At 37.1% G+C, this 20,054-nt stretch overlaps 1 protein-coding gene across 1 annotated transcript; it reads right to left on the reverse strand.

Annotated features, from left to right (window-relative positions):
* Positions 1–931: 931 nt before the first annotated feature.
* On the reverse strand, positions 932–16,923 carry LOC128548217 (serine-rich adhesin for platelets-like). The gene is made up of 5 exons (XM_053522671.1): positions 16,761–16,923; positions 3,767–3,935; positions 2,810–3,009; positions 2,228–2,667; positions 932–2,014 (listed from the first exon to the last, which is right to left on the reverse strand). The coding sequence occupies exons 1-5, from the start codon at positions 16,921–16,923 to the stop codon at positions 932–934; spliced, it is 2,055 nt and encodes a 684-aa protein (XP_053378646.1).
* Between the last annotated feature and the right edge of the window lie 3,131 nt (positions 16,924–20,054).

Consider the following 20,054-nt stretch of genomic DNA (forward strand, 5'->3'; position numbering starts at 1 on the left):
TAAGACTGCTACACTAGGACTGTATCATTGAGACTGTAATACTGCTAACACTGATAATATAGCACTTCTAAGACCATAACACAAAGGCTGTAGCACTACTAAGACTGTCAGACTAATAATGTTACACTACTGAGACTGTAACACTTACTTTGTTGCTCTTCTAACACTGTGACACTTTTAAAACTGAGAATGTTACAATACTAAAACTTTAACACTAATACCTCAACACCACTTAGACTGTAACACTGAGACTGTTTCACTAACATTGTAACACTATTAACACTGTAACACTGAAGCTGTTACACTAGTAAGACTGTAACAATAATACTGTAACACCATTTAGACTGCTATACTAAGACCGTAACAGTAATACTGTAACACTAACACTGTAACACTATTAACACTGTAACACTAAAGCTGTTACACAGTAAGACTGTAACAGTAATACTGTAACACCATTTAGACTGCTACACTAATACTGTAACAGTAAAACTGTAACACTAAGACTGTAACACTAAGTCTGTAACACAACTAAGACTGTAGGACTGTTACACTTCTAAGACACCAACACTTTCATTTTAACACTTCTAAGACAGTAACATTCAGGCTGTAACACAACTAAGGCCATAACTGTGGCACTACTTAGGCTGTAACACTAACACTAAGACTAAGACTGCAACAACAAGATTGTTACTCTAGTAACGTAACGCTACTAAGACTTCAACACTAAGATTAGTCAAAGCTCAGGAATGCAGTCGATTGGTTCGACTGAGTTTAGGGAGTTCGGTTCTGCTGTTGCTGGTGCTCGTACTTCTGTTGTTACCGATGCCCGTACTTCTCTTAATGCCGATCTTCGTACTTTTGTTGATGCTGATGCTCGTAATTATGTTGCTGGTGCTCCTCGTTCTTCTGCTGCTGCTGCTGCTCGTACTTATGTTGTTGCTGCTGCTCGTACTTCTCCTGCTGCTGCTGCTCGTACTTCTTCTGCTGCTGCTGCTCGTACTTCTGTAGCTGCTGATGCTCGTACTTCTGTTGCCGCCGATGCCTGTACTTCTGCTCCTGCTGATGCTCGTACTTCTGTTGTTACAGATGCCCGTACTTCTGTTGCTGCTGATCTTCGTACTTTTGTTGCTGCTGTTCTCTTGCTGCTGACGCTCGTACTTCTGCTGCTGCTGATGCTCGTATTTGTGTTGCTGCTGATGCTCGTACTTCTGCTGCTGTTGATGCCCGTACTTCTGTTGCTGCCGATGCTCGTACTTCTGTTGTTACCGATGCCCGTACTTCTGTTAATGCCGATCTTCGTACTTTTGTTGATGCTGATGCTCGTACTTATGTTGCTGGTGCTCCTCGTTCTTCTGCTGCTGCTGCTGCTCGTATTTATGTTGTTGCTGCTGCTCGTACTTCTCCTGCTGCTGATGCTCGTACTTCTGCTGCTGTTGATGCCCGTACTTCTGTTGCTGCTGGTGCTCGTACTTCTGTTGTTACCGATGCCCGTACTTCTGTTAATGCCGATCTTCGTACTTTTGTTGATGTTGATGCTCGTACTTATGTTGCTGGTGCTCCTCGTTCTTCTGCAGCTGCTGCTGCTCGTACTTATGTTGTTGCTGCTGCTCGTACTTCTCCTGCTGCTGCTCGTACTTCTGCTGCTGCTGCTGTTCGTACTTCTGTAGCTGCTGATGCTCGTACTTCTGTTGCCACCGATGCCCGTACTTCTGCTCCTGCTGATGCTCGTACTTCTGTTGTTACAGATGCCCGTACTTCTGTTGCTGCCGATCTTCGTAGTTTTGTTGCTGCTGTTCTCTTGCTGCTGACGCTCGTACTTTTGCTGCTGCTGATGCTCGTATTTGTGTTGCTGCTGATGCTCGTACTTCTGCTGCTGTTGATGCCCGTACTTCTGTTGCTGCCGATGCTCGTACTTCAGCAGCTGCTGATGTTCGTACTTCTGTTGCTGCTGAAGCTCGTACTTCTGTTGCTGCCGATGCCCGTACTTCTGCTGCTGCTGATGCTCGTACTTCTGTTGTTACCGATGCCCGTACTTCTGCTGCTGCTGGTGCTCGTACTTCTGTTGTTACCGATGCTCGTACTTCTGTTGCTGCTGATGCTCGTACTTCTGCTGCTGTTGATGCCCGTACTTCTGTTGCTGCCGACGCTCGTACTTCTGTTGCTGCTGATGCTCGTACTTCTGTTGCTGCTGGAGCTCGTACTTCTGTTGTTACCGATGCCCTACTTCTGCTGCTGATGATGCTCGTACTTCTGTTGTTACCGATGCTCGTACTTCAATTGCTGCTGATGCTCGTACTTCTGCTGCTGTTGGTGCCCGTACTGCTGTTGTTGCCGATATTCGTACTTCTGTTGCTGTCGATGCTCGTACTTCTGTTACTGCCGATGCTCGTTCTTCTGCTGCTGCTAATGCTCGTACTTCTGTTACTGCCGATGCTCGTTCTTCTGCTGCTGCTGATGCTCGTACTTCTGTTACTGCCGATGCTCGTACTTCTATTACAGTTACTGCCGATGCTCGTACTTCTGCTGCTTTTGATGCTCGTACTTCTGTTGCTGCCAATGCTCGTTCTTCTGTTGCTGTTGATGCCCGTACTAATGTTGCTGCTGATGCTCGTACTTCTGCTTCTGCTGATGCCCGTACTTCTGCTGCTGCTGTTGCTCGTACTTCTGTTACTCACGATGCTCGTACTTCGTTTACTGCTGATGCCCGTACTTCTGTTTCTGCTGATGCTCGTATTTCTGCTGCTGCTGATGCTCGTACTTCTATTGCTGCCGATGCTCGTACTTCTGCTGCTTTTGATGCCCGTACTTTTGCTGCTGCCAATGCTCGTACTTCTGCTGCTGTTGATGCCCGTACTTCTCTTTCTGTCAATGCTGGTTCTTCTGTTTGACTGTGCTGATATTCTAACATCTGTTGCTCTTACTTCTAATTTTACTGCCGCCGGTGTTCCGTTTTCTTTTGCTACCGATGCTCGTATTTCTGTTGCCATCGATGCTATACTTCTGTTGCTGCTGATTTGTTTTTCTGTTTAAACTAAATGTACTGAATAATGCCAATCAATAACCTGATGTTAAATAAACGTTTATTTCTCTTTATTTTAGCGTGCATTTATCGCATTCGCTTAAATATTTGATAACTTCTAATTACTCTTCAGATTAACTATAATTTAAACACAATCAACAAAAACAAACAGTCTCATTAATTCTGTTTAATCAAGTTTTAAAAGCCTATTGGAGACGTTTATATGCAGTCACTGAAACTGAATGTTTCATCAAAATAACCAATCCTTGTTTAGTGTTTAGAAAGCTTATTTATCATTATAAACCATGTGCTTAAATAGTCAGTGAAAGTTCTGTGAATGCCAAATTTTGATTTGACCTGCACCACTTTTATCTGACAGACAATCCGAAAAAAGAGGCTTTCTTTTCTCCAATCATATTTTTACAAAATAACTTTACCGTTGTTACATGCGATGTAATTTAGAAGTACATTTTTGTATACATGCAAGAGTTGTTGAAGGTGCTTGATAATGACAAGGGACATAATTGAGGGAAAAATGACGGGAATCGCTCGACAGAAAAACAATCTTAGCGTCATAAAACTGTGTTGGTAAAGTAATGGCTTTCTGCAACAAGTAATTGTTAGTAGCATTAGTATACCTAATGTGTATACATTCTAAGTAAATACGTAAATACTTCAAAAATATTTTTTCCGGAGGTTTGTATATTATGTCATAGGGAATAATATTTCAAAGGGAAAAATAACATCGATGCTCGTACTTCTGTTGCTGCTGATGCTCGCACTTCTGATGCTGCTGATGCCCGTACATCTGTTGCTGCCGATGCACGGACTTCTAATACTGCCGCCGGTGTCCCTGTTTCTGTTGCTACCGATGCTTCTACTACTATTGCTGCTGAGGTTCCTTTTTCTGTTGCTGCTAATGTTCATACTTCTCTTTCTGCTGCTGCCGATGTTCGTACTTATTTTGCCATCGGTGCTCGTGCTTGCTTTTGTTGCTGTCGATTCCCATACTTATAATACTGCCGCCGGTATTCCTACGTAAAATGCCTTATTTGTCGTATCGGCTCGCTTATTGGTCGTTCTTGTGTATTGGCGTCCTTTAAACGCTCCTAAACGCCACATTTCACAGTTGTTCTGGCTTCTTGGCACGTTTGAAAAGAGCTGTCCGGCCAAACTACCAATACGCCAGAACAACAGTTTAGCGCACCAAAAAGACAGATACTTTGTCGTATCCGTGCACTTCTTGCGAACGTCATTCTTACATTTGGCGCTCTTCAAACGCGACAAAAAGCCACATTGACATAGCAGAAACCAGTCACGACAAGTATCGATTGAAAATAATTATATGTCTTTTGATTAAATTTCTTTCTTATTTACTGAAATTATCTGTAGTATTTATTATTCTGTGGTATTGATATGTGCCATTTGTAAAGGATGGAATTATTATTCTGCCTAAATCGGTGCTCACTTCATTGTACAAAATGTATAACTTACTAAAACAACGACAAAGATAGACAGGTTTATATGCAGTCTGTCAGATTTGTTCTAAAACACCAGAAACAAATCTAATATATAGTTCATCATACATATATACTTTTGAAATAACTTTGCTTTCAATTTCGCTTGAATGAACTGTCCAGAAGTATATTACTTTTGCCATAGGTCAGTTGCTTTCTTTATTACAAATGTGTAATTATTACATGTCGAGTATATTACTATTGCGAGTGCGTAATACCATCGACATTAAAATGTGAAATATCTAATTAGTGTCAATTATTAAAATGATATACAAATTATATTGCTCAGGGGCTAGTGTGATGTAGCCTGCGCAGGGCAAATTTAGAGTTTGTCACGAAAAACAGTTAAAGTAGACATATTTTTTATTTATTCAGCTATTCTTAAAATTAAGATTCTGAGCAGAACTTAAACATCCTTATCCTTCACTGATCATTCCTCATGAAATATTATGTGATAAATCCTTTACTGTGATGCATATATGTGATCTCAATTAGCTTTCATAAATTATTCAGTATTTAAGATTGTGTATCTTGCTTTATTACTCAAAATATAACAGTTAAACATGACTTTCTGTGTCATGCCGCCAATAACAGGGACCACAATGGAAATAAGAAGAATCATTTCATCTTTTTTGTGTTATCCCTGGTATTGGTAAGCATTACATGGCTTTGCTGAGTAATATGATACAACTGTCTAATGATTTGTTGGTTTGTCACTATGTAATTTTTATTATGCATTGATTTGTCATTTGTTTTATCGCTATATTGCCATGTCATGTACACTTGTGCCAAATAAAATTTACTTACTTACTTACTTAACTACTTGCAACAATATAGATTATATCATATGAAATATATGGGATACAAAAAGGTTCTAAGAGACATCATTTGTAATAGAAAAAAAAACACAGCTATTATTAAAAGTGGTATGTGTAATGTTACATCCGTTTTCCACGTGTCTGGATATCATGTTGTTATCTTCAAACTCATCCTAAACAACATATGAGCTGTGCCATGAGAAAACCAACATAGTGCATTTGCGACCAACATGGATCCAGACCAGCCTGCGCATCCGCGCAGTCTAGTCAGAATCATGCTGTTTGCTTTCAAAGCCTTTTGCAATTAGAGGAACCGTTAGCGAAAAGCATGGATCCTGACCAGACTGCGTGGATGCGCAGGCTGGTCTGGATCGATGCTGGTCGCAAACTCACTATGTCGGTTTTCTTATGGCGCGGCTCATATTTCTCATGTTTGCGAAGTAAACGCATGTTGATGAGTAATCAGGGTAAGCGTTAAAGTAAGGCTACCCGATATTTGTACAAACTATGTCTAAGGATAACAGAAATTCAAAATCAGGTTATTAACATAGAATATTCAATTATATGTTAAATCCTGTACCTTCGGGGATTTTAAAACAGATAACTTCACAAAAATATCATTTTCAATAACATTTTATAAAATGTTAAACAAGTGATGATAATCACAATGATATCAGTTCAAGCAACTTTACTGTCTTACGTTTTAACTTTGATGAACCAGTTAGTATTATTGTTTTTCTCATGTTTTTTGTATTCATAGACGTATTTCAGTCCTTAGGTTTCAGTGAAATTCGAAAATGAACGACAGCTTTCTTAGACTAACTAAGCCATGTAAGTACCACTTCCTGTCTTACGATCGAAATAAAGGCATAATACTACCCAATTGTTGAAAGATATTGGCAGAAATAGGTTTATTTGGAATTATTAAACGCAAATTGAACATTATATCCCCTTCGAGACCCAGTTTGTGATCGTCGATTGGACTTACACATGCATGGGAAATAGAACCGAAATAAACCTATGAAACAAATATATTGCCATTAGCATTGACAATGACCTTCTGTTATCAGCGCGGGATCAAATTATGCCCGGTAGGGCATCCGGGGGTCTTCCTCCACCATCAAAGCTGAAATGTCGCCATATGACCTATAACTGTGTCGGTGCGACGTTAAACTTAACGAAACAAAAACACTATTGATAGCAAATACCACAGATAATTAATACAGCAAAATGAAATCTTATCATGTGGAATATCGTTAAACTCCAGACTAATTAGTATATTGACAATTTTGTAGCATTTCTCGGAGCTATGACATCGCTCTGTGTGATACAGGAGTATAAATGAGCCGCGTCATGTGAAAACCAACATAGTGGGTTTGCGACCAGCATGGATCCAGACCAGCCTGCGCATCCGCGAAGTCTGGTCAGGATCCATGCTGTTCGCTAACAGTTTCTCTAATAGCAATAGGCTTTGAAAGCGAACAGCATGGATCCTGACCAGACTGCGCGGATGCGCAGGCAGGTCTCGATCCATGCTGGTCGCAAACCCACTATGTTGGTTTTCACATGGCGCGGCTCAAATTATGTTTTATGTTCGCATACGGATAGGTTTCTTTCAGCTTACCACTATATTTCAAGATCTCATTCAGGCAATGGACAGCAATTTCCTTTTGTTTACATGTACTCCGCATGCTATGTCGGCATTCTTTTGTTGTTATGACAAATACTGTCCTATCAAGTGATCGTCGATCGTCCCGTGACATCATTCCGCCCTGATGAAGGTTCCAAGATGGAACCGAAAGCTAGGCAAAGCTCAATAAAAAGTCTCAGATAGGTAACTATCATCACTTATCTACAAATGGCTGAGACAGGAATCAACCTACATTTCAAAAATACTTTTATGTTATGGTCAAAGGAAGCCGAAATCGGGTCAGGCGAGGCGGATTATTGCGAAAAGGACAAAATGCACAAATGGTTTTATACGCTGTTTTCGTCAATTCTAGATGACCCTTTGTACAAATTCCATGCAGATTGGGTAAATCCATCAAACTTTTGAAAGGCAAGTCAACAAAAATAAAGTACTTACAACTGTCAAAATATGGCATTGAAATATACTCTAAAGTAATCGTTTGAGAGGCATACAGCTTATTCATAACAATACGCCCGCCCACGAAAGTCAAATTGCACAGTCATTCTGCATCTTTTTTTCAATACCTCATCAAAATATCAAGGGAGGTTACTTTACAGCATTTAGGTCATGGATACCATGGCGAGAGATGTTTAAATATTTAGATGGAATTTAATGCAACACTTAAAGCAGCTGTACATCGAACAAGTCATTAGTCTAGTTTAACATTATGTTATTCAGTTATTGAAAAATGTCATATAGTAAGCCAACGGCTTATTAAAGAACGATCCTGTGGCTCTGTCGACATTGCTTTCGCATAGGAAAAAGTGCAAAAGCAATGTATAAATTAAGCAATCTTGTACAAGGTTTTTATACTCATTTTATATCACTAATAACAAAGATTTTCTTTGATATAATGTAAGTTTATATAAATTGCAAAATCGTTAAATACGTGCCTTACATGCGTTTTGTTTTTTACGCTTTTGATTAAATTTTATGTAACATGTCTTATCTGAACACAGCTTTCTTATGGTCTCCCTGACTCTCTTTACATGTATTAGAATAATTCACATACTAGTACATTTGCACGATGTGTTTTTAAAGTCGTTGGGTGTATGTTAAAAGGTGTCATTTCAGTTGTAGTATAGTATAAATCTATATATAGTTACCTAACGAACTTTTGTAAAATCAATCATAGTAGATATATTTAATCGTTAACTTACATAGATATGTGTTACATTAACTATCTCAGGTATGTATTTCATAACAATATCATTACAAAAAGAAGACTAAGGTACCCAGAGGGCTAAGCTAGTTTCTGTGAACAGAATTTTGATATTTCACTGTAAATAATATGAATGAGTATTTACAGTATCATGTTGTGAAATACCGTTTCCTGTCATCCGTTGAACCAAATAAATATTATTTATATTTGATTCAAAGTGTTGGCATTAAGAGGCCAGTAATCGACTACATCTATCACGATATGTTGGTAACAAGCTAATAAAGAACTTTATCTGAAGCTAGTCTAACCTCATTTGAACACGTTGGAATACAGGCAACAGAAGAAGATGATTTCTCAAGAAATTGACAGTATCTTAACAGATCTTCAATTTCAGATTATGAGTTCCGAAATAGAATCATTTGTGGAACGAATGGGTCCTCTGTGACAGAGTGGTTAAGGTCACGGACTTCAAATCAATTCCATTCACCGATGAGGGTTCGAAACCTTTTGGTGTAGAATTCTTCCTCTGAGGAAAGACATCTAGCTGGCTTACGGTAGATCAGTAGTCCTACACAGTTGCCCGCCAATGCCTTTGACCATACTCGAATGAGCTCCTGGAGTCTTCTTCCATCTTTTAACCCTTAGCCTGCTAAATATCTAAAATGGACTGGTCCATCATTCAATTTGGGCAATACCATTTATCGAAGGGGTTTTCACTGAAAATTTACTGACTGGATAGCGAACAGTGCAGACCATGATCAGACTGCACGGATGTGCAGGCTGATCTTGGTCTGCACTGGTCGCAAAGGCAGAATCACTTGCCGCCAGCAAGCTAAAGGTTAAAGTTGACAAAGTCGCTTATATCACTGTGACCCTTTACCACACAAAGAAAATCTACAATGAAAAATGTGTATGATACCTGTGGTGTCGCCGGAGACATTTAACGAATTCAATAAGCTTTTATTCTTTTATTCTTCTATTGAATAAGAATAAAGCAGTCATAGAATCGTCATTTGTTTATTTGGTTTAACGTCGCTCCGGCACAGTTATAGGCCATACGACGACTTTCTAGTTTTGATGGTAGAGGAAAACCTCAGGTGCCTATGCCTGCATTATTTCATCACTGGCTGGACCACCGACCTTCCGTAACCACCTGGACGGCTTCATCACATGAAGAATTTAACACCCCGAGTGATGTTACTGTTTTTATACAGGTGTGCAATTTGACAATGCTACTTCAGAATTCATGATAGAAATCCTTCAAGATAATGGCAAAGATCTAAATGATTATGAGCCGCGCCATGAGAAAACCAACATAGTGCATTTGCGACCAGCAAATCGGGGGTGAGGGGCACCAGTTTAGAACGAATTTTTGAGGCGTTACCGACGAGGCGCATAGCATAGAGACGCACTGCATGTGTAAGGGGGGTCACGGGGTCTCCCCTGGAAGTGTTTGAAATATAGGGATGAAATGGTAGCCTCTAGTGCATTGTTTCCTAATGTTTGAGGTACAGGCGGGATACTCCCATCATTTTAGGTTGGGGTCAGAGTGTCTCCACCTGGAACCTTTTCAAACAAAGGGATAAGGCCACACCAAATTAATTTCTTGGTAATCGGATTTTTTCCAAAATATTTAGGAGCGGGCGAGCGAAATAAAAATAAAAATAGTTGTTTCTGGATTTCACCTGTTTTTGGAGCGGGCGAGGAGCGATTTGAAGAAATTTTTTTAAAAAAAACTTGCCACAAAAGTCAACAAGCACTGCAAAACAAATCAAAATGTCTTGAAAATAAATGAAACAACCAAAGACCTTTAAATGTTGAAGGTTTAACTATAAACTATAAACTGTTCCCAAAATACATTTCAAACATTTAGACATTTTAACAAACTGGAGGGACATCAGGGGGATACAAGAAAAGCTGGCAATTTGACCAGTACCCTGGCCACATAAAGGGTTTTGCCTTAGATTTTTTGTGACTACATAAGAATAAGAAAGCTGTTACTCTCATGTAGTTTATAACAGAAATCATTATATATATTGAAAATTCTGCAATCACCTCACCAGTACATAAGGTACTAATGACCTATATATCATAGTGTCTGTCAACTTTCAATGCAATTTCACCAGATACCAGGAAATCCATCATGCATTGATGGCCAAATTCACTTGTAATTTGCACTTTCTGTTGTTCTTTGATTTCACATTTAACTTTGGCAGATAAGGAAAGACTTACTTTTGATGATGCAAGTCTAAACAATAAATACATTATCATCTTCAGTTTCTTTTTAATAAATAGATCTGATGGTACCCATTAAACAAATCTGAAAAGGACCTATAAACAGTTATATAATATTCTTGCATTTCAACTCTACTTGAAAAATCAAAAAGTAAGCCATTATTAAATGACACTTTTTAAAATAAAAAAAATGTTTTGCGGAAACTCTCTCTAATGATCTTTCAAGGATTTATTTACACAATCTAACTGTCATTTCGGCTGTCAGTTTTGCAAATTGGGACAACACAGAGCCTCAAACATGTTCTTCTGGTGTTTTAATGGACAATTATGATTAGAAGTATTAAATTTTATGAATTACTGTCGCTTCACAGTGACAATAAGGCCCATAAACAGTGAAAAACCGCCCGCCCTGAAATTTTGAAATCGGTCTGCAAAAACTGAAGCGAGCGGAAGTTGATTTTCAAAAAAAAATATTTGTTTTTGATTTTGGAAAAAAATGGAGCGCGAAATCCGTTGACCAAGTAAACAATTTGTTGTGGCCTAAATGGTAGCCTCTTGTGCATTTTATGTCCATATGATTAGGTACATGTAGGGAACTCCCAACATTTTACGGGTCGGGCAGGGGGTCTCCACCTGGAATTTTTTAAATACAGGCATGAAATGGTGGCCTCTGGTGCAATTTTTTGTCTTTATTTTGAGATAAGGGAGTGGGTACACCCATCGTTTTACGGGGGTCTCTCCCTGGAAACTTTTGAAATGGTGGCCTCTGGTACATTTTTGTCTTGATATTGAGGTACACCAATCGTTTTAGTGAGTCAGGGGTCTCCCCTGAATTTATTTTTTAATATATATATGAAATAGGTGGCCTCTGGTGCATTTTTTGGTCTGAAGTTTGAGAAAATATTAATACTTTGCCAAATAAGTTTGGTGCAACTTTGATGAGTATAGGTCACTCCTCGGCCAACTTGGAGGGGGTGGGGGGGGGGGGGGGGACACGGGCCTGCACTACGGATATTATTGAACTTTATAGGAAATCTTTTGAATTTTAAGAGATTTCTACACTTATAATTACTAATCGGTCATTTTATTATAATAAGTTTAATTTTGAGCTTACTATTAGGATAATACTGTTAGAGTGTAAACACATTTAGAAAGGTCTGCAACAGGCAATGCGGACATTCAAAAAAAAGTAAATATTTCGAACAACAGTCTTCACATAGTAGAATATTTACCATTGTCGCTGTTAGCTTTCTCTTATGACCTTTAATGTGAAGTGTCAAGTTTCAAATTAATGTCAATAACTGCATTACGGAAAAGTATTATAGCTCAACGTAATTTAGCTTAATGTTAGAGTGTACGATGTCAATGGCTCATTTATTATTCATATTAAAGTCCTGGAAATTACATGATAATTATTTTTCAGCGTGCCGTATTAAGCACGATTTTATGACCTCGTATGACTTCATGCCGCCTGAGTAATGCTCCAATCGGATTGCTTGGTAAGGTATTCTCGGTATTTTCAGCCATAATGAAAGATTTTGTAAGAGTGACGCTGATTGGAGGAAAGGCTGCAAATGCTTCACTCTGAGTCATGTGTGACACTGAGTGAAATGACAACGCGTTCGTCATCTTTAACCTCTATAAGTACAGCACCATCGGGTTGTATGCGTACCACTTGAACAGGTGTGCGTAAACAAATATTCATCTGCTCATCCGGACATATTTCTGTTTTGTTAAGCTTTCTTGTTAAGTTATTTCTGTTTTGTTAAGTTTCGTTTCCTTAAGTTTTGTTTTCACAAAAAGGTTATTTGTTTCATACAGTCATTAATTCTTTCCCTGCATTACAGCAACAAATTCTAACCAGTGCAAATCATTACTAACCTGCAACAACATGTCCGATACTGTTAAATTTTAGACTCTAAATTTTAAATTAATCTTTCAGGTGAAAACAGTTCTGTATATATTCTGAATGATAGACAAATTTGATAATAAGCTGAAGTAGGGTAAGGGTTCATGTTGCTTCCAACAATTCCAGAAATAAAGTATAGAACGTATTTCAATATTGTTTGCTTACTGTTACCATCTTTTAAGCACCAACGGCTCAAAGTGAGCTTTTGTGATTGTTTGGTGTCCGTCGTGTGTCCCTCCGCAATTTCTAAACACAGTCTTCTTCAGAACTACTGTCCTCATTTATACAAAACTTCATAGAGGCCCCTTTCAACATTGCCAAAAGATTTAAAATACAGGTTTCTGCCCATATATAACTTGTGCTTCAGTAAAGTTCAGTTACATCACGCCGACCATCTTTTTTAAAGATATTTCTTGTTTCTTTTAAGTTCTGATGCCCCGACGAACAAACATATTTCCCTATCTTAATTATGCATTTTTTATGGTTTTGCTTTCATCAATAATTTTTAGAACGAGCCCCATAGGTCGACATAGTCGTTAGTATAGGTTTTTTCTCGGATCGGTAATAGTTCAGTTTTACAGGTATCTTTTTACCTTTCGTTGATCAAGGGATTATTATAGCATATGATGAACACAGAATAGAAAGGTAATACGTAATGAAAACTTTCGACGTAAAAATTCAACTGTTACAAAATGTTAAGATATAATTTACGTAATGACACGTCCCATATAAAAAAAAATATAAATGGATGTATGTTGGTCTAATTAAAGATTTCTTCATTTAATTTGAAGGACTAAGAAATCAAAATCCGTTTTATTTCTTTCTTAACCTGAAATTTAATGTATAAGGTATGTACTCTAAATATATGCCAACGTTAGTACACTACATTTGTACAAGAAAGTCACTACGTAGCAACATATGAATCTCACATATGCTTATTGGTAGAAATTGGCCATTTATCTGATAGGTTTAATATTTTGCTGTTAGCAAGCTAAGCTCTGTACTATGCAGTTATTGATTCAACATTGTATCAAAACACTTATTGTTATTCATAGTTATTCCAGCATTTTATACAGTAAGCCATCACCTTATAATCAACGATTTTGCGGCTCTGTCTGTAGAAATTGCATTCTCTTAATAAAAAAAGAAATTAGGCAAAAGCAAGAGATGTTATCTATTGCTAAAATAATTCGACACAAAAGCAAATGTTTCCCTGCCGTTTAAAAAGAAACCAGCAAGGATCTGTTGTATCAAACGAATCATTACACTGGGTTAAAACTTTATATCATTTGCAATATCTATGACATTATATCCCATTTCTTCCTAGGTCGAATGGAAGCTGTAATGTTTACAGTTATAAAGAGCTTCAAACCACTTTTCGGCCACCACCGTCAATCGATACATGTTTAAGGTTAGCTTAGTAAGAACAATTCCATGCTTAAAGTGTATTTTGTGGAAAATCTGTTGTTCAAACCGTGCCTGAAAAAAATACTGGTAAGGGTCTGGGGGTCGTTCAAAGTCGCTGTGACTTGATTTTGCTGCCACTTAAATTAATAAGCAAATAACATCACATCAATGTAAATAGAAACAAACGGTATTAAAGATTTGCATTCAACAGCAATAACAACATAATTATGTAAGAGTCATAGAGTCCAGTTGAACTGATGTGGCCGTTGTACAATATCACACTTGCAATGTATTGGAATTTCCCACTGACCTTCTGAATAAAGTGATAGCAACCAATCTAAATCAACTACGTCTTTTGATCAACAGATCTTTAGAGTAAGCGTGAATTCCCTAAAATACACTTATCATTTTACTTTATACGCTTATTTCACTGAAATCTAATTTCACTGAAATTTTGTCAGACAGACATTCGTGTTTACAATAACACAGGACAATTAAGTCCAGCACAATCTCCAGAGCGAAAACTGAAATGAGCCGCGCCATAAGAAAACCAACATAGTGGCTTTGCGACCAGCATGCATCCAGACGAGACTCGGTTTCTCTAATTGCAATAGGCTTTGAAAGCGAACAGCTTGGATCCTGACCAGACTGCGCGGATGCGCAGGCTGGTCTGGATCCATGCTGGTCGCAAGGCCACTATGTTGGTTTTCTCATGGCGCGGCTCAAATAGGTTTCTTGCGCTGTAGAGATTACTATATGGACCACGAAAAGTATCTTTAAATTGATAAAAAAGTATTAGCCTTCGCAAGCAGTTGTGGTTTTCTTTAGGCGTGTTTTAACGGACGTTATACTGTATTTTCAATAGTTTATTCATATACATATGTAGGTATAATAATAATATTAGAATATTTTACATTATAACATTGTCTGCAAAATATTTAGAAACTATAATGGTTTATGTTTTCTGTATTAACGTAAGGCTGTCGCAATAGCTGGAACGCCATCTCAAATATGTTGGAATTTCAGAGTATAAATTTATTTTATATCTAATACAAGGGTTGCGTGCTAGATGTTTCTTCTAAATAAATTAATAATCGATTTATTGATTTTGTTTTTAAAAAATCTGTCGTACCTTTAATGTGCGCAGCAAATCAGCCTTAGTCTTTAATATTTCATGATATCTAATTATTTGTGATACTGTCTGTTACTAAACGCATGCGACAACATCGTTATTGATTATGTTTAATTAACGTTAAAAGCAATACTGCGCAAAGTGATCTACAGTTTATTGATGAATATAAAAGTTTGATATCGCAAGTGAAAATACAGTTAGCAATATCTCCTTCGTGTTTGTTTTCTGAATCCTGTTACTTTTAATCAATGCTGTAATTTCAGAATATTAAATAAAATGTCGTATTTTTTATATTCTTAAAGGCACCTTCAGATTTTAACTAAAAATGATCTTCCTTTCAAAATGAAGTTTAATTATATTATGAACATTAGAATATAAGTTTTTTGTTCCTAAACTATTTTAAGAATGCCAAATCAAGAAAAAAGATGACCGCGTCGGAAATCGAACCCGGACCACCGCGGCAATAAAGTTTTCTGCTGTCGTTACATATACTGCTACAGAGGATATAGTGTTCAATGCGCGTTAAATATAAATATTTATAATTGAGGCAATTTACCTCGAGTATAGCATTATTAACGCTTTTCAATTTTCATCAGTACTTTTACAACTAATTCTCATGTGTTTCCGTTACATATGTAATTAAGTTTCAAAGTATTCTTAAGAAAGAAAGCATTAATTTCCAGATATCTGAAAAAAAATGTTTTCGAACGATCTGGATGCCAGTGCCTTTAAATTGTATTATAGGAGTTTTACAATTCTTCAGAAATGACCATTTGTATAATCCAGTGCAGTGCAATTGGAAAATAAGCCATATATAAATTTGGTAAGTATCTACCTTTGAAAACCCTGACTTTTAAGGTTTTTATGATGAAAGAGATCCATAAAGAAATGAAAAACTTATGTCCAAAATTGGAAAATATGGCAAGTGTTGGAAGGTCAAGGTAAAATGTGTATACATCAGTGTGAACGACTTGTGGTTAGTAGTAATATCTGTGAGTTTCAAAGGAGCCATCAAGAAAAGAATAAGGTATAAGTAAGGTTAATCTTTGTTATAGACAGACATAGCAATAAAAATATGCCCCCCTCATCATATATGATCCTGGTAGCATAAAAATACTAGTGAAAAGAAAATGCTTCTCAACTGAATAAAACAATATGACAGCAAATATCAACGGCCTGTGATTTCCTGTTACGCAAGACGAGATTACCTTTATTTTGAAGATATATCTATCTACAATGAAAAAAAAATGGGGAAAACAGCATGCTATTCATAATGCAAGAAATCCATGGTCACATGACCGAAAGAGTTGATGTGAACAAAATTATTCTTCCGCAAAACTACCAAAAACGGGATACGTATTTTTGTTTAGATCTAATCCAAGAATGCTGTTTTTGAAATTAAAATCATATGAAGTGATTCTTTACTACAGCTAAATATCAAACAAGAAAAAAAACTTGCACGAAAGTTTAGTTTATTACACACAAGAGAACACTTCTCTACTTAGCAGACTTTTAAAACGATTGCGCCTGAAAATAACAGTTGCTGATGAAACATGCAGTACTAATCCCCAATGATAACGTGATTCCCGCCGAAACGCGAGGACGAGTCCATTTTATGATTACTCATAAAATATCAATTCATAATGCTTGTACATTAGTTGACAAGTAAATATTAGTATTTGTTTCATTTTAACTATCCAGGTAAGTATACTGCAACATAGCTCAGTCGGGTAAAATGCAAATAACAACTTGAAATAAGCAAATCTGTTGTGAGTTGAATCATCATGAGGATTTTTATTCAGATTTTGTTTTTGTTTTTTCCATTATGTTCGTTTACATTTTAGTCCGCTTCCTGGAAAAATCAGTACTGGTGTCATATGAGAAAACATGGTCGTTACCCCAGTGGGGCTCGGACCCACGACCCCTGGATTGAGCGGCAGACACAGTATCCACTAGAACGAACACTTTCATATAATAAGCAATTTCCGTATAGTTAGAACTACCTACGATACGATTTGCCAACTTAGTCATGTGGCATAGGTCATTGTAGGTCACATGGGGACAGGAAACCCCACCCACCCCAATGTTCCCCACCCCTGCCAAAAGGTAGCGAATATTTTGTAGCATTTTAACACGTAGGTGACGATCATAAAACGCATTTGTTACAATTTCAACGTGTTAAAGAAACAACATTTTTCACTAAGACTTTTACACACGCTCTGATGTGACTTCAAGCATGAAACCATGTAGTATTGCCTATTTGTAAACTTGCTTGGAATATAAGTGAGATGAATTGTTCAAGCGAATGCGACATATCGACAAAGGCTCACAGTACTGCTCTCCACTCAATATGTTTTAGGACTAAGTATTTACAAGGTAATAACAAGTATATTGTTTGTAGCATACATGGCAGCGCAATGGAAGTACGATAGGAACACGGCAAATAAACGTAATAACAACAATTTGATTTATCGGAGATAATAATAATAATGGTGATAAAATAATACGAATAACAGATGTTTGAATAAGAATAAGATAAATGATAATGAAGTATAGAGTAAAATCAGTAAGTATATATATATTATGTACTTACTTTAGAATATAGGAGTGGGAATTTTCTTGCATTTTCATCTAGTAATTATGTTTTCGTTGACGTGACCTGGAGTGAAAAATGAGCTGTTTCTACCAATCAGTGAGGACAAAAGGAATATGGATAATAATCTTCTGCAGTGTATTTTCCTTATTTTACATCGCACATCAAATAAATAAGCTAAAGTTTTCGAAACCATATGCACTTATTGAAATAGTAACCGGTAAAGATTCTGTGATAGAGTTGGAAATGATAGCAAATAGTAAGGACGGAAATAAAAGCTCAAATATAGTTAAAAATAATATGAACAAGGAAAAACTAGCAAGAGAAACTTTTTTAGGTCACCAAGATGAGTCAAGTCATCTAGCGTCAAGGCAAAATGATTCGGAGATTATGAAGATCAATAGGGTTAAAAATGAATCTATACATCGTACTTCAAATAAGAATAATTGTAGTATTAAAAATGAAACAAGAAATTGTATTGACATTAAAGTAGGTATTTTGATTCCATCTTCAACAAGGAGGATTAAAAAGCCAGATTTAGGAAAACTGAGTTTAACGAAAATATGTATACCATCCATTTATAAAACTGCAGAGACAGACTATACATATGTCATATATGTTGGAATAGACAAAGGTGATTATTTGGAAACAGTGAAAGATAAACTGGAAACTATGTTTGATAAAGTAAAATCTGTTGTGACAAAAGGCAGAACATTTACTAAAACTGTCAATGCAATAGCAAGACAAGCTTGTCAAGATGGAATGGATTATTTAGTACGTATAAATGATGACAGTTCCTTTGAAAGTCAGAACTGGACATCAAAAGCTATAGCAGTCCTACAAAACTACTCTCCTCCATATATTGGGGTCGTGGGACCCACATGCCGTGAAGGAAATACTGGAATCTTGACACACGATATGGTACATAGTACCCATGTAGAAATTTTTGATTTTTATTATCCTCCTTATTTTGACAACTGGTGGGCTGACGACTGGATAACAAAGGTTTACAAACCAGAACGATCAACTAAACTTTCCACGTGGTTAGTTAAGCACCATACATCGTCTCATGGAACGAGATATAACGTTGAAACCAAACAGCATAGTCGACTTAATAAGACGCTCACTTTTGACAAAGAAAGGCTTACAAAATATCTGTCCCAGTATAAACACTGACAAATATCCTTCGCTGAACAAGTCATAAACTGATACTCGCATACATCGTTTAAATACTTAAAATATAATGCATGTTCGTTGTTAGCATTTTTATTGTGACTGTTTCTGCTCGATGAACGACTTTTCAGGCAAAGCCTGAGCTAAGATGTAAGGTTTCCAACGGAAATTGTTTCATGTAGATTTCGCCTTGACTAGAAACTGAGTAAAACATGAATAGGATAGAAACGTTATTAAGCTATATCATATCAAAGAAATTCGTTTCAAAACTCCATACTTGGGCGAGGAATAATTATGAAACTTATAATATGATTTATTTAGTGAAACAGGTCCCAGGAGGCGTGCCTGCAATGGAATAAAATACACAGAAGCTTTTAGTGATGTTAGAGTTGCGGGATCATGTAACAACAACCCAAGGGAATGGTTGCTGCACAAAACGGTAGTGTGATCGACATAAACAAATGCTGTATACAAGAAACCGTGTTTTCCTTGTAAATTGCGGTTATATTATATTTTCATTTGGGAAACAAATGTGATACACACCATTCAGAACTTACTACATATAAACTAATAGGAACAGATTCAAATATAGGCGTCAGAACAAGAACCTGACTTTCTTTTGAAGCAACAGTATATAAAGTGTACGTTCCAAGGAAGCATGTATGAACTAATGCTTTATTTTCAAGTTTTTTTTATAATATTAATTGTCGCTGACAGTAAGAAAAAATATAAATGATTAATTCTTTAAATATTAGTAATTGTAAATGAGCCGCGCCATGGGAAAACCAACATAGTGGCTTTGCGACCAGCATGTATCCAGACCAGCCTGCGCATCCGCGCAGTCTGGTCAGGATCCATGCTGTTCGCTAACAGTTTCTCTAATTATAATAGGCTTTGAAAGCGAACAGCATGGATCCTGACCAGACTGCGCGGATGCAAAGCCACTATATTGGTTTTCTCATGGCACGGCTCAAATGTATTCATTCATGTTATGTACGGGCATCAGGGTTGATCAATAAATTCGCGGACACCTTCCGCTAATGGTTTGTTTCGGGTTAAAAACAACAACGAAGAGTGTAGGAGATTAATGGGTATGGTGAGTAAATTTCATTTAACAATTCCATCAACTTTACACAGAAACAAGAATTAACGGCAACCATACAAAAGTAATCACCACAGCTAAATCGAACACTAGCATCAAAACGACGTCAACTTTACATTTTCTCAAAGTAACAGCAACTAACCTCCACACAGCGTTCATGTCTGTGCACCCAATGACTAATAATGTTTGTATAGAATGATTTGACGAATGATTTCATCACCGCTAACGCCCTGCTCTGTAGATCTTCAAAGTCCTTAAACCTATGTCCCTTTAATTCGGCCTTTGGGGAAGTTT

The sequence above is a fragment of the Mercenaria mercenaria genome, chromosome 14 (assembly GCF_021730395.1).
Source record: "Mercenaria mercenaria strain notata chromosome 14, MADL_Memer_1, whole genome shotgun sequence".
Classification (NCBI taxonomy): Eukaryota; Metazoa; Mollusca; class Bivalvia; order Venerida; family Veneridae; genus Mercenaria; species Mercenaria mercenaria.